The 24,372-nt window shown below is 39.3% G+C and overlaps 1 protein-coding gene across 2 annotated transcripts in view; it reads left to right on the top strand.

The window, feature by feature from the left end:
- Positions 1–24,372, top strand: part of RICTOR (RPTOR independent companion of MTOR complex 2) — a 104,952-nt gene that overhangs the window by 39,300 nt on the left and 41,280 nt on the right. For both annotated transcript variants that reach the window (XM_058680208.1, XM_058680209.1), the window contains exons 4-15: positions 1,875–1,939; positions 3,212–3,343; positions 8,262–8,325; positions 9,306–9,432; positions 11,773–11,942; positions 16,259–16,326; positions 19,342–19,409; positions 21,417–21,499; positions 23,161–23,248; positions 23,678–23,768; positions 23,881–23,947; positions 24,082–24,162. In XM_058680208.1, the coding sequence (XP_058536191.1) occupies positions 1,875–1,939; positions 3,212–3,343; positions 8,262–8,325; positions 9,306–9,432; positions 11,773–11,942; positions 16,259–16,326; positions 19,342–19,409; positions 21,417–21,499; positions 23,161–23,248; positions 23,678–23,768; positions 23,881–23,947; positions 24,082–24,162 (1,104 nt within the window). The remainder of the gene's footprint in view (positions 1–1,874; positions 1,940–3,211; positions 3,344–8,261; positions 8,326–9,305; positions 9,433–11,772; positions 11,943–16,258; positions 16,327–19,341; positions 19,410–21,416; positions 21,500–23,160; positions 23,249–23,677; positions 23,769–23,880; positions 23,948–24,081; positions 24,163–24,372) is intronic.

Below are 24,372 nucleotides of genomic sequence, written 5' to 3' on the forward strand. Positions count from 1 at the left end.
CTGATGATGAAAATTAGATTTTTTTTGTTTTCTAAGATTTATGTGTTTTTTATTTGAAAGGTATAATTACAGAGAAAAGAGACACTGAGCACTGAACTACTGATTCACTCCCCATAAGCATTCGTTTGTAAAGGGCCAGGTGGGAGTCAGGAACTGGAAATTCCATCTGGTTCTCCACATGGGTGGTCGCAGCACAAGCGCTTGGACCATCTGCCGCTGCTTTCCTGGACGTAGTAACTGGTAGCTGGATGGGAAGTGGAACAGCTGGGGTTCAGGTGGGATACATGCTGGCTGTGTCACAACACTAATGTACAGGAATCTTCCATAGCAAAATAAGCCAATAATGTATTATCAAACCTTTACACCATTTTAAAAATAAGATTTATACAGTAGTCTTTGTTTTGCTTTTAGAGAAATTAAATTTGCTATAGTAGACTCATAAAATAGTTGTGGACATCTGATAATAGTCAATATTTTACTTGGTTTCCAAATGACAAATTCAGCAAATTTTTAGATTCAGCAAATGTAGTTCACCTGAATTAAAACAAAATGAAATTATTTCCTTACATAATTAGGAGCACTGAATGTTGGATTCTAGTCAGGCCAGCCAGCAGAGCAGTTGACAGTGTGTTAGTTACATTCACCCCCATTTCTCAGTTGTTTTTCTTTGACTTCTTTCTCAGATTAACCCTTTTCATTTGACCAAAGGACATCATTTTTACAACTTTCTTAGAAAGGAGTAGCTACAGTTAGGGTTTATTTTTTGATTTAATATTCATTTTATTTTTACTGGAAAAACAGACTTATAGAGAGGAGAGATACAAAGAGAAATATCTCACCCACTGGTTCACTTCCCAAATGGCCACAGTGGCTGGAGCTGAGCCAGTCTAAAGCTAGGAACCAGGAGCGTCTAATGGGTCTCCACGTGAATGCAGGGTCCCGAGGGGTTGGACCATCCCCTGCTGCTTTCCCAGTCACTCTCCAAATGACCACAACAGCCATGGCTGGGCTAGACTGGACCCAGGGAGTCCGTCCCAGTCTCCCAGATGGGTGTCAGTGGTAGGGGCCTGAGCATTTGAGCTATATTTTACTACCTTCCCACGGACATTAGCAGGGAGCTGAATTGAAAAAAGTGCTGCCGGAATTTAAACTGTCTTTGAGATGGTGCTGGTGTTGTTGGTAGAGGTTTAATGTGCTGTGCCACCACACTGATCCCTTTGTGTTTTTCAAATATTACCTCCTAGTGTTGGAATGATTACTTATCAATTGACATGATTTCTGTTATAAATAATATATTCATAGAATACTATTTGTCAGTACCATGTACTGTCTGTGCATGCATCTGGAATATATAATGCATGTTCATAAACGAATTACAGAAAACTGTAGAGGAAATTATTAAAGATTCTGCTTTCCTTTTGTTTAACTTGTTTTAATGTTACAATTTTGTTGTATAAGCTTTAAACAATGTTTCTTTCAGATGCTTGAAATTAATGGTCTGTGCCTGTATTAACCTTTTTTTTGCCTGTCATTTGTTTGTAGTATTTCATTGTAATTTTTGTGTTCATTTTTGAATGAGGAAGGAAGACAGAGCGGTCTGCCATCTGCTGGCTCACATGACTGCACATGGCGAAGGCAAAGGGCGAACCCCAGCTGGGATCCTGGACCTCACTCTGGGTCTGCCACTTATAGGGCCAGGACCCCAGGATTTGAGCCTTCACTGTTGCCTTCCAGCGTACACAACTGAGCAGAAAACTTTGGTTGGTGTGTTATAGCTGCTGATTGAAGGAAAGATGAAAACAATTTTTCCAGCCTGAAAATGTGTCTGAGTTTCTGGGCATATGCAGCTCATCCTTGTTTTGTTTCTCTGACAGCTGCTCTGTGATATTGGCCACAGTGAAGAGAAACTGGGCTTCAACTATGAGGATATCATAATTTGGTAAGTGCAGTTAAGTCCCTTCCTCTATCCTGTCCATGTTTTAGTAACTTTAATTTTATGAATTTTAAAGTAGGACTAAAATAGCATAGTATTGATTTTGTACTAACAGTACCTTGGATATTTGAAAAATTCATGATCTTTTATATTTTGTAGTTCTGTGATTGCTAGCAGTATTTCCTAAGGGTTGAATATAAAGAATCAAAGTTCATATTCAGAAATGCCTCCTCAAGTTCCATAATTTCAACTTTGAAATGAAACCTAAAAAGGGCAGGCTGAATTTCTCATATCTTTCCTAAGAAGAAAGGGAACTTTTAACTAGGTGGACAAACTTGATTAGCCCAATATGTTTAATAGAGGCATGGTATGACTCTTAAATGTAGTTTCATTAACTATCCTGTAGCAACCCTTGGGAACTAAAACTGAAATAAATGTGCCTGCTGTCATTGAAAAGCAGAGAGGAGTACGCAAATACGCCAGTTTGGAAAAGCTCTATTTAATTTCATATTGTTAGGTAAATGAGCTATGGAAGATAGAACAAAACTCAGTCCCATTATTTTTCCATTTAAAGATGTATTTGTTTATGTGAAAGGCAAAATTGCAGAGAGAGACAGAGACAAATCTTCCTTCTGCTGATTCACTGCCCAGATAGCCACAGCAGCCAGGCCTGGGCCACACTGAAGCTGGGGACCGGAAATGTTGCCCTGTCTCCCATGTGGGTGGCACAGACTAAGCACTTGGGCCGTCTTTGCTGCTTTGCCAGGCACATTAGCAGGGATTTGGATTGAAGTGGGGCAGCTGGGACGTGAACTGGCACCCACATGGGATGCTGGCCTTGCAGGTTACAGCTTGGCCTAGTATGCTGCTGAGCCAACCTCTCAGTCTTTTTCTTATTTGGTAATAATGCACAGATTAGACCCCCACCACCAAGTCAAAGTCCATGGCTTGGAGTGAATGACATATAAAATGACCATAACCAGAAGTTTTGAGGGAGAGTTTCATAAAATTTGGATATTCCTAATCTGAAAATTCGAAATATTCTGAAATCTGAAAGTTTTTGGAGCATCATGTTTGGTGCTCAGAAATTTTCAGGTTTTCATTTCTGGATTCGAGTTTTCAGATTAGGGATGGTTCAAATCTGAGCATATCTTCCACATGTGCAAAGCCTGTTACCCGGCAAGCATTTCAGGGAAGAATTACTCAGTCTGTATTATAATCTGGTGTGTGTTTGAGCTCATGCGGTGAACCTACGGATTTTTGTTTGTTTTTCTGTAGTTTGCGCTTAGCTTTACTAAATGAAGCAAAAGAAGTCCGAGCAGCAGGGCTCCGGGCACTTCGGTATCTCATCCAAGACTCCAGTATTCTGCAGAAGGTGCTAAAGCTGAAAGTGGACTATTTAATAGCTAGGTAAGTTTCCTCGAATTGTTTTATGTGTTAGAATTTTGTTTTGAGTTTTAGCATACCTAGTGTTAAATATGTAGATTTTTGCCATAGAAGCGTGAGAATTTTTGAGTGCACACACACGCACAAGTTGAAGCAAATTTATAACATTTAAGAATCTAGGTAGATCTCCTTTACACCTTGAGTCAACAGTAAGCGTTGTTCTCACTGTTCTAGTTACAGACTAGTTTGTCTTATTTTTCAGGAGCATATATTGATAGTTACTCTTTATTTTTCATTTCTAAGATCTATGTCATTTTTAAAATTTATGTCACAGTTTCATTTGTTCATTTTCTGCCTTGTGCTCAGTGGCTGTTTGGAGTGACGCTGTCCTTGTGCAGGTTCTGTTAGTACTCACGCGCGTCCCTTTCTTTTAGGTGTATGTGGACCGGGATTTCAGATCCTAAGGGACGTGTGCACAGGAGCCTTCCCAGATACGGACAACTGTCCGAGTGATTGGGCTCATTCATTGCTGTCTGTCAGGAGCGGGAGTCTTATTTCTCCACATAAGCACTTGGCATTTTCCATCTTTAATTATAACCTTCTTAGTGTGGCTTTCCTTGTAGGTTCTCACTTTACAGTTCCTGGTGATTGATGTTAAGTACTTTTCGTTGACTTGTTGAAACTTGGCTATTTTCGCTGTCTTTTGCTCCTGTGTAGATTGGAGGATTGCCTGTCTTGTTCTGTAGCAGTACTGGATGTCTCCCGGCGATGACTCCTTTCAGGCAAATGTATAGAATATCTTTTCCAAGTTTGCCTTCCCTTTTCATGGCGCAGTAGAACTTTGATGATCTAAACTTCCTAGTTAATAAAATCCAAAGTACTTTTGGTCTCTCTTATATCCAGTGTGACCATCTTCTAATGGAATATTTAGACAAGTTGTTGTTGTTGTTGGTTGTTTTATAGTTTTGTTTACTTGAGAGGCAGAGTTACAGAGAAAGGGGGAGATGGAGAGAGGGAGGGAGGGAGGGAGGGAGGGAAGCAGAAGGGAAGGAAGAGAGAGAGAGAGAGAGAGAGAGAGAGAGAGAAAGAGAAAGAAAGAATCTTCCTTCTGCCAGCTCATTTCACAGATGGCCAAAGTGCACAAAATTGGGCCATGCTCGAGCCAGGAGTCAGGAGCTTTCTCTCAGTCTCCCAAGTGGGTACAGAGGCCCAGGCTTTTCGACTGTCTGCTGCTTTCCCTGGCCATTGGCAGGGGGCTGACTCTGAAGTAATGCAGCTAGGGCCAAGCAGTGCCCACACAGGGAGTGCCCACACAGGAGGGAGCCACAGCACCAGCCCAGTCAGATGCATTTTTAATTATCTAGCATACTTGAGTTTGTTTGCTATTGTTCTGTTTGTATTCTGTGTTGTGTTTCTGCTTTGCTGTTTCTGGATAATCAAGAATTTGTTTTTTTCTGTTAGGGTCTTCATTTGACATGTTTCCTTTTGGTAGTTGAGTGAGAGATTAAAATGTGTTTCCTTGATATGTTAATGTGTGCCACTTTTATTATGATCAGAACAATGCAGCAGATCTGTCTTCTCCCCTGCATTTTGTCTGTGGTAGTTTACTTGTGTGTGTGTGTTGAACAGCACAGAACAATTCCCTTCTTGGTTTAAACTGGAGTTGCATGTTTACTGTGTTGTTAGCTCTCCCAGGAGTCTCCCTTTTCAGCGTATCCACATTTTCCTCTTGAACAGCTTTCTTTCTGCTTGATACATTTTCTGTATCACTTTTTATAGTACAAATACACAGATATGAGTTTTTCATCTTTTATTTGTAGATACCTCTGTCTTTCCTTTATATTTAAGGATTGTTTTTACCATCAGTTGCTATTTTTCAGTACATTCAGTAAGTGGCCATTGCTGCCAGTTTTGCTTGCTGTTTTCTTTTTTAGTGTTAATAGGCACACTTTCTTTTTGGTGGTGCTTTGTCAATGATAAGTTTTTTCTTCTAATTCCTTTGAAATATTTTTTGCTGAAATGCTTTTTCAAAAAAATGATGTATTTATTTTTATTGGAAAGGCAGATTTACAGAGAGAAGGAGAGAAAGCTCTTCCATCTGCTGGTTCACTCCCCAAACGGCCACAGTGGTCAGAGCTGGACTCATCAGTAGACAGGAGCTTCCTTCAGGTCTCCCCATAAATGCAGGGGCCCGAGGACCTCAGCCACCCTCTGCCACTCTCGCAGGCCACAAGCAGGGAACTGGAGGGGAAGGAAGTAAAGTATTCAGGACATGAGCTGGTGCCTGTATGGGATGCCGGCACCACAGGAGCCTAACCTACTATTCCACAGCAACGGCCCTCTCCTTGAACTTTTTGAAGGCATCTCATATACATAGATTCTAAATCTTTGTATATAAATTTTTAACGAAAACTTTTATTTTTATTGGAAAGGCAGATATGCAGAGAGAAGGAGATACAGAGAGAAAGATCTTCTATCTGTTGGTCCATTCCTCAAGATGATGCAGTGGCCAAAGCTGAGCCAGTGTGAAGCCAGGAGCTTCTTCTAGGTCTCCCATATAGTTGCAGGGGAAAGAATTTGAGCCTTCTGCTGCTTTCGCAGGCCACAAGCAGGGAGCTGGATGGAAAGTGGAGCAGCCTGGACTAGAACCAGCATCCATCTGGGATGCCAGTGCTACATATAGAACAAAGGATTTGCCTATTGAGCCACTGTACTGCCCCATGAAATATTCTGTCTTATATCTTCTGTTATTTCATCTATACTTATGTTGGAGCTTTGCGCTGTCACTTGTGTCTCATGCTTTTACTGTATTTTCAGCCGTTGTTTCAGTCTTGCTTGAAGCTCTAATCTCTTGATTTTTTTTTTTTAATTTTACACTTGAAAGGCAAAGAATCAGAGAAAGCAAGCACTAGAGTTGAATGTGCTGGAGTGCTCTTACAGGACTCAGTGCTGGTGGTGGGGGTAGTTAGCTGAAGACAGGGATGCTTCCTTCGGGAAGGAATCCACCCGTTGAGCCCTCACGCTGCATCCCAGGATCCCTGTCAGCAACAAGCTGGAATCAGCTCAGAGCTGGGAGCTGAACTCGGGCTTTCCCAGGTATTGTCTTGTGGGCTGTGGAGGTCCTTACAGTAGCTTAACTGCTGACTCAGGAGCCTGTTCATTATTCGCTCGTATTTAAGCATTCAATGTCTCTGTTTCAGTTCTTCATTTTCCTTCTAGTTCTTTCTGAGCAATATCAAACATAATTACGTTGAAGTTCCTTCCAGCTGCATGATGAGATCAGTGGCGTGCATTCCATTTCTGGTGTCATTTGCTTGTTGCTGGCTCTCAGTCTTGTTTTCCTTTTAAGAGAGTGGAGTTTTACTCTGGAATGTTTTCTTACTACACTGTGTTTTGGTTTTGCCCTTGTTCCTTGCAAATGGCTCTTTGTAATTATTTGGCAGAACCTCCTTTCCTTGGCTAGTCTCAAACTCTAGCCCCTGCGGTGGAGTAGTACTGCTCGCCTTTGCAAAGCATCTCTTGCTTGTGTTGTTGAACTAACCCTGCTTTTGCACGGCTTACAAGTTGGCGTTTGATTGGAGAATATGCCCATTTTTGCCCATTTCCTAGTGTTTTCCTCTTTCAGGGATTTCGTCCTTCAAGTCCTTGCTGTCTCGGCTGGTCTAACATTACATTTCTACCTTTCTGGTCCAGCCGTGTCTTTGCTTTCTGCGAGAACTCCACATTCCAAGCCTGGGGATTGGCAGCTGCCCTCCGGGGAGGGCCTGGCTGGTGCAGAGCTCGTTCTTCCTCCGTGCAGGGCCTGTCCTCTGTTGTCCTTCCTGCAGTTGCTGCAGAAAGTATTTTTCAGCTTTTGTGTTTATTTTTTTTAAGATTTATTTATTTATATTGCAAAGTCAGATATACAGAGAGAAGAGACAGAGAGGAAGATCTTCCGTCCGATGATTCACTCCCCAAGTGAGCGCAACGGCCAGAGCTGGACTGATCCAAAGCCAGGAGCCAGGAACTTCCTCCAGGTCTCCCACGCGGGTGCAGGAACCCAAGGCTTTGGGCCGTCCTCGACTGCTTTCCCAGGCCACAGCAGGGAGCTGGATGGGAAGTGGGGCACCCATATGGGATCCCGGCACGTGCAAGGCGAGGACCTTAACCGCTAAGCTATCGCACCGGGCCCCTTATGTTTATTTTTGTACAGAGAGTTGATCTGCTCCACAGTGCCCTGTAATGACAAGAAATGGGATTCTGTATCCATGTACTCTTTAGTAGAATTGTCTTAGAATAATTGTATTTAGATAGAAGAAACACTTTCTGGAGTGTAAAGTATTTCTTCAAGTATTAATTTAATAATGAAGTGCCTCCACATGCATAAATAAGTAAAGATTGTGTTTCCAGATGCATTTTATGAACAAGTATCAGGAAATGACACTTGATCCAACACTAGTTTTTGAGGTGAATTCAGAATTTGAATTATACTTAGGTAAAGTAAAACTTTTTGAGTATCATAAAAGACAGTTAACTTAGTGACACTTAAAATTTAGGCCCAGCTGAAGTCGCAAGCTATGATACACTTGACATTTCACTCTACAGTTCTCATAAACTGAATTCTCTGGAGAGATAGTTGAATATTTTTTCAGTAGAGTTCTAATGCTTTACTCTAAGTACATTTATGATTCTTTCTTTGTAGTTTAATGTTATCCTGTAGATTGTTACATTGTTTTTTCCTGAAGTTTTAAATGAAATGTTTTTGAATTATAGACAATAAATTAAAACATAGAAAAATTGTAGACGATAATCACTGGAAGGCGTGTTACCTAAGTAGTGGTACTGAAAATATGTATTTTCTAATATAAAATATTGACATGGCAAGACGGTTCTGATCTGATGACATGACAAAGTGGTGTTTAGTAGGATTTTATCCATAATTACCATTTTGTGTATTATCTAGGTGCATTGACATTCAACAGAGCAACGAGGTAGAGAGGACACAAGCACTCCGATTGGTCAGGAAGGTATGCTGGGCGAGAAGAGAAGGCACGTGTGTGGCGCGTGGATTTTGTGTTCAGTTTTTATAATATTAGGCTTTTTTAATCTTTCTATTACCGTTTTCATTAAACATTCTTGCTAAAAACTTATTTCTGAGTTAAATAGATCTTTAAAACCTTGGAACAAGCATGTTGTGATTGAGGATAGCGTTGACAGTTTTAAAAGATGTTCACTAGGAAGAATGGTCCTTCCTTCAGGAGACATGTAACTGTAATTCCTGCTTTGATAAGCTGTTGTAGAAGGAATTACGTACTCTTCATCCTGATTTTCTCTTAATTGTATGCTTGTAGTTAATACTACTAAACCAATGCAAATTACCCAACTGTCAGGATGCTTTGAAGATGAATTTACGTGTGATCCAGTTGAACAAACACTTTAAGCTGTTGTGTAGGATTAAGCTGTTGTGAGATGTTACATGTAATTCGTAATGCTTCTTATGAGAACATTCAATGAAGGAATGCTCTTTTTGTTGTGTAATATGATCTCATGAATAGAACTCAATGAGAATCCCACAGTCTGTGTTTGCTAATAGTAACATGTCTGAACTTATCCTGAGAGTTGAACTTTTTAGCTGTTTTCCCGTTTCCCTTTGAATTCACCTCGTGGTCCAGAGTGAGGGCCTTTTGCGAATGTGTATTATTCAGATCTCCTCTTTTCTTTGTGACTAGTAATAGAGTAACTTAGAATTTCAAAACACTAAAGCTAATTGGCTAATTCGGTCAACTAATGGCATGGACTATTTTAGTAAGTTACATTTTTCATCGTAATTATAACTAACACTTGTTAAATCAGTTCTTACATGAATCTTTTGAATTAACCACAGGAAGCATAAGATAAAAGTTTGTGCCTTATTTATTCTATAGTAAAATATTTTGGTTTGAACAGTTTAGGCTGAAAGTGTATTGTGCCGTTGGTAACTTCTTTTTCTGATTCCTTTCTGTTGCAGATGATCACCGTGAATGCCTCCCTGTTTCCTAGCTCTGTGGCCAACTCATTAATAGCAGTTGGAAATGATGGACTTCAAGAAAGAGACAGAATGGTTCGAGCATGCATTGCTATTATCTGTGAACTAGGTCAGAATTTTCTTTAAGTACAAAAATTTTAGGAAGAATGTCACATTTCTTAATGCCTTTAATACATAAATTAGTAAGTAAATTCATAGTAAAATTTAAAGGAGCAAAAGGAGAAACAAACTTTAATAGCAGTGATTTTTTTTTTTTTTTTTTTTTTTTTCATTACAAAGTCAGATATACTGAGAGGCGGATAGATAGAGAGGAAGTGGAGCCGCCGGGATTAGAACCAACGGCCATATGGGATCAAGGCGAGGACCTTAGCCACCAGGCCACGCTGCCGAGCCCAATAGCAGTGATTTTAAAATACCATTTTCAGAACCAATGGATTTAGAGACATGAATGTGATAAAGGAAATTTAGAAAATAAAATTCAACTACATGTCAGTGTATGGGATGCCTAGACAGTTATTCTCATAGTTAACTTTCATAAGCACATTTGTAATTAATCAAAAAGTGAATGAGTGAACCATTGTGACTCACACAAGAGAAAAAGCTGGGGCTGGTACCATGGCATGGTAGGTTAAGCGCCTCTTTTTGGTGTGAGTATCCCATAAGAGCTTTGGTTCAAGTCCTAGCTGCTCCACTTCCAATCCAGCTCCCTGCTGATGTGCCGGGGAAAGCAGTGAAACCTGATCTGAGCCTTAGAGGCCTGCACCCGTGTGAGAGACCCAAAGCAAGCTCCTGGCTTCAGACCCACCAAGCTCTGGCCATTGAGGCCATTTGGAGAGTGAATCCGTGGATGCACAATCTGTTTTTTCTGTTTCTGTGAACCTGCCTTTCAAATAAAACTTAAATGGATCTTTGTAAAGAGAAGAGCAGACATTGTAGAGGTTAAGATGCTCTGGGAACTCCCAACTCCCATAAGCAGGACTGGGTTCAAGTCACTGCTCTGCTCCTGGTTCCAGCTTCGTGCTAATGTGCAGGGCCCTGTGTGGTGGTGGTGAAGGCTCAAACAGGTCCCCACTGCCCCTGTGGGAGGCATGCATTGGATTCCTTGTTGCCATTTTTGGGTGGCCCAGCCCCAGCCTTCCTGGGCATTTGGGGCAGCAAACAAGTGGGTAGGAAATTGGCCTTTTTCTGTCTCTCCCCTTTCCTCCCTAAATATTGGGAAATGAATAGTGTTATTTTGTGAATAATCACATATCTAGAACATTCTGAATCAAGTGAGAAGCAGAACTTAAGTTTAGTACAGTGGAATATAGAAATAGTAGTCTTGTTTCGTGTTGGGACAGTTGTAGAAAAAAATTTACTTTTTCAAAGGAATACTGGTTGTAACAAATGTAGTAAGAAATGTGTATGACTTGTGGATGTGTTTGGGGCAATACTTTCAGCATTTGAGTTTGTCCAATTGATTCTCAAGAGGTTACATCCGAGTAGCCTGTGGGGAGAACAGTGGGTGCCTGTGCAGTGGGGGAGGACTCGCTGTGAAGTGACACGAAGGAGCTAGAGAGTACAATGGAAGTTCTGTACGATGAGTGCAGTGTTGGTTATAAGGTGTAGATTTCCAAAATTGATTAAACTGTATCATCAAAAGCTGTATTTTTATCGTATTTAGTTACACGTTGTGTTTAAAAATATAGAAGAAACTTCATTCTAAATTCACATGGAAGAATAAAAACTAGTGGACAAGTCAGTTATATTTTTGAAAAAATAAATGAAGGAGAAAGGAAAGATTTTCTTCTTTTGTATAATGAACAGATTATTGAAAGAGATAAGTATAAAATTATCAGTTGTTGCAGACTGTGCTATACAGAAAGTTGAGAGATTATAAAGTATAACCTTCTGACAAATTTAATAAGCTCAAGTTCCTGACAATTTCAAAACTGAAATATGAATGGAGAAGTTCACCTGAATTACACTCTTTCATAAGTTTTTTTAAAAATGCCTTATTTTTGGAAGAACAGTTTCTGAGATTAAATTTTTAAAATGAGTGTGTTTTTTGAAATTCAAGTTGGAAAATAATAAAAATTTTTAAGTAAAAATAGAGATTATAAAATAAGTTTTAAGTAAATTGCAAAGTTGTAAATGAAACAAAGTTTTAAAACGAAAACAATAATGTCCTCACAATGTCAGTAACTCCCTGCAATTGACAAAGAAGAATCTTTCCACTAAAGTAAGGACGAAACACGTGAAAAGACTGTTGGGACACCTGGAAATCCGGTCTGGGAGAAGTCCAGGAACGTACAGGGAATCTTCTTAGACACCTTTGAACCATTTGTTTCAGTGTTAGTTATAAAGCTTCTGAAGTCAGAAAGGAGATTAAATTTGAAAGTAAAAAAATCCATATAGTTTTATAATTATCCCCAATATAATCTGTTAAGTTTTTCTCTTTTTATTTTAGCACTTCAGAATCCAGAAGTGGTGGCCCTTCGAGGTGGACTTAACACCATCTTGAAAAATGTGATTGACTGCCAGTTGAGTCGAATCAATGAGGCCCTCATTACTACGATTTTACATCTCCTTAACCACCCGAAGACCCGACAGTATGTGCGAGCTGATGTAGAATTAGAGGTAGGAGCTCTATTTTTTTCTAGTGATAAAATATGACTTTAAGTATATACTCTTATTTTGAAATTTTAAACTTAACAGATACCGTGCAATATCAACTGTCCAATGCTAAGTGAATAAGCGTGGCCTATTCCCAGCTCGCTTCAGTTTGGACTGACTTGGAAATAATTCGCAGGAATAGTTTGTCAGCCTATAGAATGAAGCTTGTTGTTGTGTTATTTGTGAAAAGCTTGCTAAGGGAGTCAGAAAAGTGAGCTTACATTAAGACTGGTTTATAATAACTATTACATTAGTGTTATTGGAATAGCTCCTGCTAATTGTGTGCTGTTCACTAATTGTCATGAATATCACCTAAATTTGGAAGTACTGAAGTACTTGTCAGCCACTACAATAAATACATGAATAAAGTGCATACCAATCTTTTTAACAGATTTACTTTGAAAGGCAGATATAGACAGAGGAGAGACAGAATCTTCCACCTGCTCTTTTACTTTCCAAATGGCCACAGTGGCTAGAGCTGAACTGATTAATTCAAAGCCATGAGCCTTTTTCAAATCTCCCTCCTGTGTGTAGCAGTTCAGAGACTTGAGCCATCATCTGCTGCTGCCTTCCCAGCCATAAGCAGGGAGCTGAGTCGGAAGCAAAGCAGCCAGAACATGAACCAGTGCCTGTGTTAGGAGGGGGGTGCTGGCATGGCAAGCAGAGGATTAGTGCGCTGTGCTGCCACATCAGTCTCTTGCCAATCTTTCTCTGAAAAAAAAAAAAATCCCCACATACTTGGCAATTGTTTAGCTTATGTTTAGCTTAGTGGTTAGGATGCCCACATCTCACATCAAGAGTTACCTGAGTTCAGTTCCCGGGCTAACTCCAGATTCAGACTACTAGAAGGCAGTGGTGATGGCTCATGTGGTTGAATGGCTGTCACCATGCCATGTGGGAGCCCTGGCTGTGTTCTCACATGGGCTTCAGTCCAGGCCCAGTGCTTGCAGGCATCGGGGAAAGAAGCCCGTGGGTGAGAGCTCCTGCTCTTACTGCTCTGACCACGGGGCACGTGTGCATTCCGCACTCTTCCACATATGTCAATTTATACATTGATTTTATTTTAATTAATTCAGATACCATTTGTTATGGTTAGTGTAAAAAAATTACTACTTATTCTTTTTGTGAAAATGTAGTGGATGTTGGAACAGAATTACCACATTTTGCTTATTTATTTGTTTTTAATTTTTTAGTATGTTTTTTCAGTTTATTTTAAATTAGATTTTATATTTTGCACAGTACAGATTTAGAAGCATTATGTATATGTGTGTTTGTGTAATTTTAAGATTTTTGTATTTATTTGAAAGGCAGAATTAGGAGAGAGGCAGAGAAAGAGGGGTCTTCTATCCACTGGTTGATTCTTGTGACGGCCGCAGGGGCCAGGGCGAGGGCAGAACCAAGTCAGGAAGCAGCAGCTTCTTCAGATCTTCCACATGGGTGGCCAGGAGTCCTTGGGCCAGGTTCTGCTGCCTGCCACTCTTCTGGATCCGAAGTGGAACAGCCAGGACTCGAATCAGCCCTCATATGAATGATCAGTGTTAATAAGAATGGTATTAGTAACAGTAGCAGCTGTCGTTCATGCAGCGTAGGGGAGTGTTATGAAGTGTTGAGAATAGGACAATATTCCAGGTACATGTAATAGTTTGTATGAAATGCTTTACGTACTATCTGGCATATCATAAATATTCAACAAAATGTTGCCTTGATATCATTCTTTGTCATCTACACTATCTTCAGCTTTGAATCTACTGTTGGAAGACTATTATTCTTGCTGTATTTTATCTGTTTGTAATTTCAGATACTTTGATTTTCTACATGCAAATGAACTATTTTCAGTGCTACTACCTTTATGTGGTCAGAACTAAATCTTTCCTTTGTTAAAAATGGGAAACCCAATTAATCCAATTTTTAATAATAATCCAGTCCTTTTTCTAGTTTATCCTGCTTCTGGCTTTTATTGGTGTGATATTTTTTGACCACACAGAAAAAAAGTTAAAATTTAATAAAATGATTTTAGAAGACAAATGACCAATTTCCTAAGTTGTAATTTTTAAATTTTATTTTATTTCATTATTAACTTTTTAAGATTTATTTATTTTTATCGGAATACATAAGACAAAGAGTCAGAGAATGATCTGTCTGCTGGTTCACTCCCCAAGTGGCCACAACAGCTAGAGCTGAGCCAATCCAAAGCCAGGAGCTTCTTCCAGGTGTCCCACCAGGTGCAGGGTCCCAAGGCTGTCCTCGACTGCTTTCCCAGACCTCAAGCAGGGCATCCAGGACAAGAACTGGCGCCCTTATGGGATCCTGGTGCATGCAATACAAGCACTTCAGCTGCTAGGCTGCTGTGCTGGGCCATAATTTCTAAATTTTAAATAAACATTTTTGAACAAAATGTGGACAATCTACAGTATTTCACAGCATCCGCTGTGGAAATCTTGAAAGCTCAGTCATTAGAAAAATCATATCTTCAGCATAGAACTGTGAAAACAATGAGGACCAGAGGGAATGAAATTAGAAATGAACAGTTCTCTGAAACCTGAGCCAAAGCTCTACAGATGTCCTTGGAGGAATTGGCGCTTAGATTTTAAGTATGAGTTAGGGCTGATTGGTAGGTAGGTAGGTCTGGGTAGGAGGCTGGAGCACTGGCAACCCCGGTGAATGCAGTGACCTGGAGATGTGGAAACGCCTAGAGAGCCTGCTACAGCCTCCAGATGTTTACTAAACAGAAGTTCCCTCAGGGCAGAAGTTACATTGTTGAAACCTTTGAAAGCCACAGTGGGTAGATTTTCTACCCTTCCTTTCTCCCAAACAGGCTTACCAAAGGAGGAGTCCTGGACTCCGATGGAAAGGACTCCAGAAGTAATGAACTTGCACTCATTCTGTGCACTGGTTTTCTCTCTTGGGGTTGTTGTTTTTGTTTGTTTGTTTTGCTAATTAGGGGTAGTTAAAAGCTGAGAATTTAGGTGTGCTCTTCACTGTGATCAGAAAAATAGGAACAGCTTTCGGCAGTTGTGTGGCAGCAAGAGTGGAAAAAGTGGGTATTTCATAGCTGATTGCACATGGGCAGCTTCCCAGCTCTGAAGCTGTCTGGGCGGGTAATGATCCCAGCCGAAAACATGGGACATATGTGGAAAACAGCTTCACTGCTGAGGAGACAAGTACCTGATGAGCTCTCGATTGGAAGCGCTGGCTAGGCGTACTCTAGGAGCTTAGCTCAGTGTCGGCACGTATGCAGTGTAGTCTCAGTTAACCAGTCTTGAGGAGAAAGTGTTCATCCCTGTATTTCTGCCTGTCTAGCAAGGACAAGGATGACCACCCTCTACAAAAGATCATTATTTGCGGCCCTTTGTTTTTCTTTAAATATTTATCTCTGTTTCTCTTCTCCCTGTAAAATTTGCCTTTTAAATAGAGATATTGCATCCGCTGGCTCGCTCCCCATATGGCTGCAAGGATCAGAATCAGGCTGATCCGAACTGGGGCCAGGAGCTTCTTCTGGGTCTCCCACATGGGAACAGGATCTCAAGGACTTGGACCATCCTTGACTGCTCTCCCAGGCCATCAGCAGGGAGCAGGTTGTAGAAAGTAACAAGGAGAACTGGAAAACTGTATGACTGCATGTCAGTCCTAACCTTTACAACCGATTATTGGTGTGTCTTCTAAATTTTAAAATATATTTAGGGTTACAACTCATGACCAAAGGAGTATTATAGTTAGAGGGTAGGGTTGGTAACTGGGGAACAATAGTTCTAAAGTAATGGGTGCATTGTAACAAGATTGCTTGTCATTAAGGCAACACACAAACAGTACTTGTATGTTTTTTAATTTGAGATACAAAAGAAGAATGTAATTCACAAAATAGAAGCCATTTACCCAATTTTCACAAAAGTTATGATTAACGTATAAAGTTAAGGATCAGGGTGATTCTTATGTTGGGGTTAGTTGGTGACTGACTACTAAGGTAATGACAGGGCTCTGGGGACTCGTAATGTTTTACTTTTCTGATGCTGTGAAAGAGTGTGTTGTGTTTAAGTATTCACTGAATTGTATATTCATGATTTGTGCAGTTTTAAAGACTGCTGTTGTACCTCAAGCTAAAAAATTTTTTGAGTTTCAGTATTAAAGAAAATTACCCTATTGAGCATTCTCCTTAATGAATTCAAGGAATTAAGTACCGAAACAATAAACTCAGGTCTACAGAGAAATGGAATTAATTTTAGTCTGTTACAGGAAACGTGCATTTTATAATGAAAACTCTCTTCCTTTTTTTTTTAAACTAGCGCATTTTAGCACCCTATACTGATTTTCACTACAGACATAGTCCAGATACAGCTGAAGGACAGCTGAAGTAAGTACCCTTGAGTGCTAATAATTTATCAGGTGGTTTGTTACTATTAAATCTTTCACATTTACCTGATGGCGTGTAGTGCCAGAAAAAATGTGAGTTGATGTAAGTTTCCTACTTCATGGAATAATACTGTCTTTCTTCCATAATTGTGGTTTGAAAAAACTTAAGGATAATTTTTTAATCTCTGAAACACATTAGATGGGCTTCAGGAAACTTTTTTAGTTGTATTAATCATATTGAAAAAGGCTGACACGGCACTGAAGCGGTGAAATAACAGGGCAGGCGAGGTGCAGGGTGAGGGTCGCTTCCTTCTGAGTCAACAGAAGAGCATGACACGCAGAGTTTCGATAGTAAATCGATTCGGCAGGCAGTGGGGGTGCGGTACGCATTATTTACCGGAATTGCACTATGATTTTCCATAGATGTACGGAAAGGCGCATATACACCGAATGTTCAAAGGTAATATCATAATTAAAATGATTTAGGGGTCAGGTACTAGGTTACCCTGAGATTTTGCAAATGAGCAATTCCATTAAATAGAGGAGCTTTTTCTGTTGTAGGGCTTTGGAACTGCAGGCGTATTCTGTTATTTTGAAAGATAGTACATCTTCAGATTAAGTATTAGAAAATTATCTAGTAGTAGGATGTTTTTGATGTTGCTTTTCTCCTGAACTAAAATCCTGTTTCCCTATCTTTAAAATATATCCATTACTGTGGACTTTTCTTTTTTTTTTTTTTTTTTTTTTTTTTTAAAGATTTATTCATTTTATTACAGCCAGATATACACAGAGGAGAGACAGAGAGGAAGATCTTCCATCCGATGATTCACTCCCCAAGTGAGCCGCAACGGGCCGGTGCGCGCCGATCCGATGCCGGGAACCAGGAACCTCTTCCGGGTCTCCCACGCGGGTGCAGTGTCCCAACGCATTGGGCCGTCCTCAACTGCTTTCCCAGGCCACAAGCAGGGAGCTGGATGGGAAGTGGAGCTGCCGGGATTAGAACCGGCGCCCATATGGGATCCCGGGGCTTTCAAGGCGAGGACTTTAGCCGCTAGGCTACGCTGCCGGGCCCTGTGGACTTTTCACCACTCTGAATTAAGAAGTCAAAACGGGTGTCAACTAGGATACCCGAGGCTTTTTACTGCCAATTTTAGGTATGGATTGGAAATCCTAAATCACTTGACCTCTTAGGAAATTTCAGAATTATCTGATTGATGGAAAATATGAGTTTCCTGTTGTTGCACAACAAAGTACAGCAAAAATTAGTTTATCTGCTGCCAGTTTGTAGGTCTGAAGTCTGTGCCAGCTCTTGTCTGGAAGCTGCAGTGAAGAATCCATTTCCAAGGTCATTTGGACTTTAAACAGAATTCAATTTTTGTGGGCTGTCAACTGGGGCGAATTTCACTTTTTGGAACCACCCACATTTCCTTTATCTTCGAAGGGAGGGACAGTGCCTGCTGTCCTGGCATTTCCAATCTACCTGACTCCCTCTCAGGGGACCTGCTAGAGAAAGCCCTCCAGTTAGATCGTCTGCTAGATTATCACCTTCTCTGACATTCTGCTGGGCTGTTTAGCATAAATATAACCACACTCATGCCGTGATGTCTCATGACAGTCACCGGATTCAGTGATCAGGTCATGGAATCCCACAGAAGACCACTTTTAGAATTGTACTTAGTGCAGCAAAGAAGAGATGAGCCTGAGTGTGCTTTAAGTCGGGGGCTGTGGGATAGCCACTCACATCCTTGCTTATTTGACTCTCTTTTCCATTAAGCTTCAGGGATGTAAGCAGATAAATAGCTGGCCAAATAAGGATAGATTATTACCAGGAACTGGGAAATGAATTATACAGAAACATTGCAAATTTATATAATAGGAAAGAGTTACCAGGCAATCAGCGTAAGAATGTCATCCAAGACAAGGCATGCTGAAAACAGAATCATGCAGGTGCCTGGTATCCTTTCTTCTACTTCATACCATTCTATGTTAGTTTCTGTTATATTCTCACATAATACTATATTTGCTATATATATATATATGATATATATAGTATGATATAATGTATAGTATGATATAATATATTCTGATGTATGATATAATATATAGCATATATTATATATGATATATAGTATGATATAATATATTCTGTTATATTCTGGTTCTATGAAGCTTCAGTTTTTTTTATTTTTTTAACCTTTTTGTAAACTTTTTATTCTGTAGACTGATTATTCATTATCCAATCCTGATCTTCTGCCATTTAACTTTGCTCCTCTTGCTCTACTCCTCAGTTCTCTGTATATTCATAGCCATTAAGTATTTAACTAGGAAAGGAAAAAAGAAAAAACATGTAAAAAATAATGTACTCATAGAGTGCACATGATGGTTGGATGGCATAAAGTTTCACGATATCTATTAAATATTGAAACAGATCACAAGCCAATCTTGGGAAATGTTTAACAAGAGTTGTGTTGCTTAACACAATTGTCGATAAAAGTGAGGTAGTTGGATATGTAGTTATGGAGGAAAGTAGCTGGTAATATTGATAATAGTTGTTTAATAACATTCCAAGGACTAAATAAATTGTTGAGCTTCCTCACTGGAAATTTTTAATAAATTTGGGACAAAGCTTTTGAAGTAAAGAGAATTGAAGTGGGAAAAAATGGTTTATATGGTAATTTTCTTTGCTGTGGATCTGCTTTGAGACACAGAAACTTATTAAACGGACTGGTATTCTCTCTAATGTCTAATTAAAGCTCATCCAGGAACAGCTGAAACAACTGAATGTTGAAAAGTACAATTTGTGTCTTACTGTTAAAGCGTATTGTGAATTTGAAGTTGGAGTCAATTTATTCTTGAGTAATTTCTTTGAAGTAGATCTTAACTTTGTTTTCTTAATATCTTAATTTCACATGCAAATATTTAAGCACTAACTAATGATAGCTCTTTTCTAACATGGTAACCAAAAGAAAGCTACTGAAATTAATACCTTGTTTCTTGTCCTGTCACTTCCCATAAGGGAAGACAGAGAAGCACGGTTTCTGGCCAGTAAAATGGGAATCATAGCAACATTCCGGTCATGGGCAGGTAAGTTCATTGATGTGGCTTTGTAACATCCAAGAAGAAAAACATGACCATTTTTTCAATTGTTAAAATTACTATTTCAGCACCAAGGTTTTTTGTTAATCTACTCTTGATGTCTAATTCGAGCAAATGGAACTTGTACAAAATTATGAAAATACAGTGAGAATGTTTATATTAGAAGGAAGCAGCTAGTCGTGTCTTCAGTTTAAGCATATTGAATTATTTCCAAGTCTCTGAGCTAATAATTGCATGAAAATGATCTGTGAAGGAAATGAGAACAAGCCTGAGCATTAGCTGTACATTTTAGTAAGGGTTGTCCTTTGAAAGCAGTGTGATCGTCTGTTGTTTGATGCAGGGAGTAAGACACTGCTTGGGGAGCCTGCGTCCTGTGTCACCGTGCCTCGTTCAACCCTGGGTGCGCCTCCTATCCAGTCTTCTACTAATGAACACCCTGGGGTGGCTGCAGATTATCATTCAGTTAACTTTGCATTTCTGCTCCAGGATGCCAGGATTTCTTGATTTTCATCTGACCCAACTTGAGCTGATGTGGGCATTTGGGAAAAGGACCGATGGATGAAGACCTTCTTTCTCTTTCTACATGTCAAATAAAATGCAAATATCAAAACTAAAAATAGAAAAACAGGAAGGAAAATAAAAACCAGAAAGTAGTGTAGTATTGTCATGAGTTATGAAAAAGGAGTAGAAGCCACTAGTAGTCCCAAAGTTAATAGGAGTTACACCTATCTTATGTTTGAACTGAGTAAGAAGCAATATTTTTCTTAATACAAACTCTATATTCTTTCGTATTGATGGTTACCTTCTTCCTTGATTTGTGTGATACCTGGAAGGGTAGCGTGAACAGAACGTGGCTGTAAGCACAAGGTTTACCCCAGTGATGCTGTGTACTTAGAGTACAACCTGTACAACTACCTTAGCCTGTGATCTTAAACCAGTGTCAAATGTGTTAAGACATTTTTAAGAATTTTTAAATTTTGTTTTATTTTTTCCTTTTGGCTAACTGGAGGGGATGTACCCACTCCTTAGGCGGAAACGCCTGACCCGTTGGGGGCTTCCCGCAATTTTAATGTGTCTTGAAGACACTTGATGACGTCAGTACCCTTCACTTTATTAGCTAGAATTCAATATATAATACTTCATCCTTTCATTATCAATGTGTGTTGGTTCTAGACACTATTTACCATAGTGAGTCTTTAGTTTTAGCTATCCTGGTAGGTAGGTATAATAGTATTTCAAGATTTTTTTTCTAAAATATTTACTTTTTTATTTGAAAGGTAGGGTTACAGAGAGAGAGAGAATGAAAGTCATCTTTCGTGCAATGCTTCACTCCCCAAATGGCTGCAGTGGCCAGAGCTGAGCCGTTCTACACCCCTAAACGTGCCGTGTTCTCCCAGGTCACTCCTGTGGGTGGGACTCAAGCTACCACCCATGTGGCACTGTCGGCGCCAGCTGTACACCTCATGCCATATCATTTTCTCAGGTGTATCAAGCAGTTTGCATATGTTTATTGGCTAGACACATACTTCTGTGATGTGTAATTTTAATGTCCACAATTGTTTGGCTCAGCTTTGTAACTTAAACATTTTGATTCCTATATTTTATTTCAAATCTGTTGCTTCTGCTTAGTGTTCATGTGATAAATCTTGAAACTAAAGTTCTGAAAGACAAATAGCAAACAGGGTGTTTTGTATTAGGCTGAGGAACACTAAATAGGGGAAGGTTCGCATGCCAACAGGGTAATGTCATGGAGTCAGACTGATGAGCTTTTTTGAAATGAAGCAGAAATTGAAAAATATTGATGATGAAATTATTAGTAATTGCTAATCCTTAGGAAAATAAGGATTGTTTGAAATGTATTTTGCTTGTATAATATTATATATAATAACCAAGTAGTATTATATAGCTTCAAAAATATCAGGTTTTAAAATATGCTATTAGAGAAATTTGTTTGAACTTCAAGTTAGTGGTTGTTTTTTCCTTCATCTTCTTTAGGTATTATTAATTTATGTAAACCTGGAAACTCTGGAATCCAGTCTCTAATTGGAGTACTTTGCATACCAAATATGGAAATACGGGTAGGTTAAAGTTACTGCAAATGTTTCATTACTGAACCATTAACAGAGGAGGTTAGCTGTTAAAACATGATTATTGTAAGGAGGTGAGCGTTCTAAGGCACCGTTTAGCTGCCCACATGGCAGGTTGGAGTGTGTGGATTCAAGTGCCTTGCTGCTTCAGATTCCGCTGCCTGTGAATGTGCCCTGCAGTGGGCAGCTGGGGATGACTGCAGAACTTGGGGTTCCCGTGACTCGGCAGGTGACCCGATGGAGTCCCAGGTCCTGGCGTTGGCCCCACCCGACCCTGATGCTTGCAGGCGTTTGTGGGAGTGAACCAGCAGACGGACAGTCGTGCTCTTCCGCTGTTTCAAATACGCAAAAATAAATAAATTTAAAGGATAATTTCAAGTGATGCTTTTTTCTCGGTTGCTAATGTGTATGTTAGGATGTTTTTAAATGCTTGAATAAATACTTGCTGCTTAAATAAACCCTAAGTATACTGTGACTCATAAAATACTACTGTTAGGAATAATCATTGTGTTAAATTGAATCGAAAAGATGAAGCTATTGTGCTTACTTTGTTCATTAAAACATGCAGACATTATAGAAGAGTCCTCTTACTATCAAAGGTTCAAGGACTAGAAATATAGTTAATAAAAAGTAGGTGTAAAATTTTTATATCTATACCTTCTAATTTTGTATTTTAATAAGAACTTTTATTATAGTGGTTTTCACTAAAATTGGCTTGTTTAAGTTTACTTGTTAGATGTACTTCTAAATTAGTGAGTAGGGAATTTGTAATAAATATCTAAATTAAAATGAATTTGGAGCAAAAAAGAAAAAACCTTAACTCTTCAAGTAATTCTTTTTTCCATAATGTTTTTCTTCATTCTGTTCCTTTTTTTTTTTTTTTACCTCTTTACTATTTCTTTTTTCTAAGAATCAAATCTGAAGTTGAAAATTGTTACTAGAAAATATTGGCCAGATGTACATTGCTTAAAATGTGAACGAAAAAAGTATAGAAATTGGTGGGTCACTCGGTGGTATAGCCTGCAGTGCCAGTATCCCATATGAACGCTGGTTTGTGTCCTGGCCGTCCCACTGCCAAGGCAGCTCCCTGCTGTGGCCTGGGAGAGCAGTGGAGGGGGCTCAAAGCCTTTAGCTCCCGCATGCGCAGGGGAGACCCCAAGCAGCTTCAGACCAGCTCCCTTCTGAGCCTTGTGACCATTCGGGGAGTGACCCAGAGGAGGAAAGATCACTCTGTCTCTCTCTCTCTCTTTCTGTACCTATGACTTTCAAGTAATTTTTTTAAAAAAGATTCAAAATGCAACGATAGAATTGGTAATTCCAAGATCCCTAAGCAGAAAACAGAAGTTTGGGGTAGTTTGTTGGCTTCATCATCTGAGGTGAGAAGATGAATTACCTTGGTCTTCGAGAATGACAAGAATTTGACTCTTCCCTGGAGAAATTTAACTTTTAAATCCATATATTGTGCACCACAGGAATGATGGAAAATTTATCAAAGAGATTAAATGATGTTGGAGCAGGCAGTCAAGTTCTCTCTTCCTATGTAGACCTGACACAATATTTCTGTCTGTAGCATTTGTTTTCTGAGGAAGATATTTTAAACACAAAGATATATTCTGTAGAAATAAATGAACTGTATTTGTTTACTGTTACAGCGAGGTTTGCTTGAAGTGCTTTATGATATATTCCGTCTCCCTTTGCCTGTTGTGACTGAGGAGTTCATAGAAGCACTACTCAGTGTAGGTAAGCGTTCAAGTGCATTGAATCTGTTCATATGTTGGGATTATACAGTGATTCGTTTAAGTGGAAGCAATATCCCTAAACAGTGAAAAATTGTATATTGAACATCATTTTCTTAGTATCTGATAAAATCAGTATATAATGCTAAGAGATTTTTGTCACCCTGTCTCTTGTAAATGAGTAGTAAAAGCAGTAAAAAGATGAACCACCAAAGTAGAGAGGAAGTAGTTAGAAACCTATATAATTCTTTTTCGTCTGAGAGACTCTTAAAGAAGCTGTCTGCATTTACATAGCTTGTGAGGCTCTCCGTGTATTTGTGGTTTGTTTACGGGTTCTTAGTTTTCCGTGTTCTGGCTGTGACTCCATGGTTACCTGAAGAGTTTCAGTGATAACTCCCCCTCTTTCCATTACCTAATTTTTACACTGTTTCAGATCCAGGAAGGTTCCAAGACAGCTGGCGACTTTCGGATGGCTTTGTAGCAGCTGAAGCAAAAACTATTCTTCCTCATCGTGCCAGATCCAGGTAGAACTGAAGTACAAAAAGCATTCAAGTTTATTACACTGATTATTTTTATGTTAAACTGCGTGATGGATGAAATGTTACTGAGGTTGTTTCTGGCTGTGTCTGTTTCTAGGCCGGATCTCATGGATAATTATTTGGCACTGATACTGTCTGCATTTATTCGTAATGGACTTTTAGAGGTAAATCATTATAAACCTTATTTTATTCTATTTTTAATTTTTCCCAGCAGATTTTTTTCAGAGTAAAAAAATAGCTAATTCATCAATATATTCTCATATGTTATTTTGCTACAGTGACTTGTTTCTTTTCCCAGGGTTTGGTTGAAGTGATAACCAACAGTGATGACCACATCTCAGTTCGAGCCACCATCCTTCTAGGAGAGCTTTTGCATATGGTATGTTCAGTACCTTCTGATGATGTTCCTTGCTGCGAATGTTTTATTTTATACAGCAAGCAACTTTAATAATGCTACTTTTTAAAAATTCTTCCTAAGTATGTGTAATTGCATTGTAAAGTTTTATCCTGATATGTGTATATAGATGAGGATACATTAAAGAATTCACGGGATTAGCGTTATGGCAGAACAGATGAAGTCACAGGTGTT

The sequence above is a fragment of the Ochotona princeps genome, chromosome 23, assembly GCF_030435755.1.
Source record: "Ochotona princeps isolate mOchPri1 chromosome 23, mOchPri1.hap1, whole genome shotgun sequence".
Lineage (NCBI taxonomy): Eukaryota > Metazoa > Chordata > Mammalia > Lagomorpha > Ochotonidae > Ochotona > Ochotona princeps.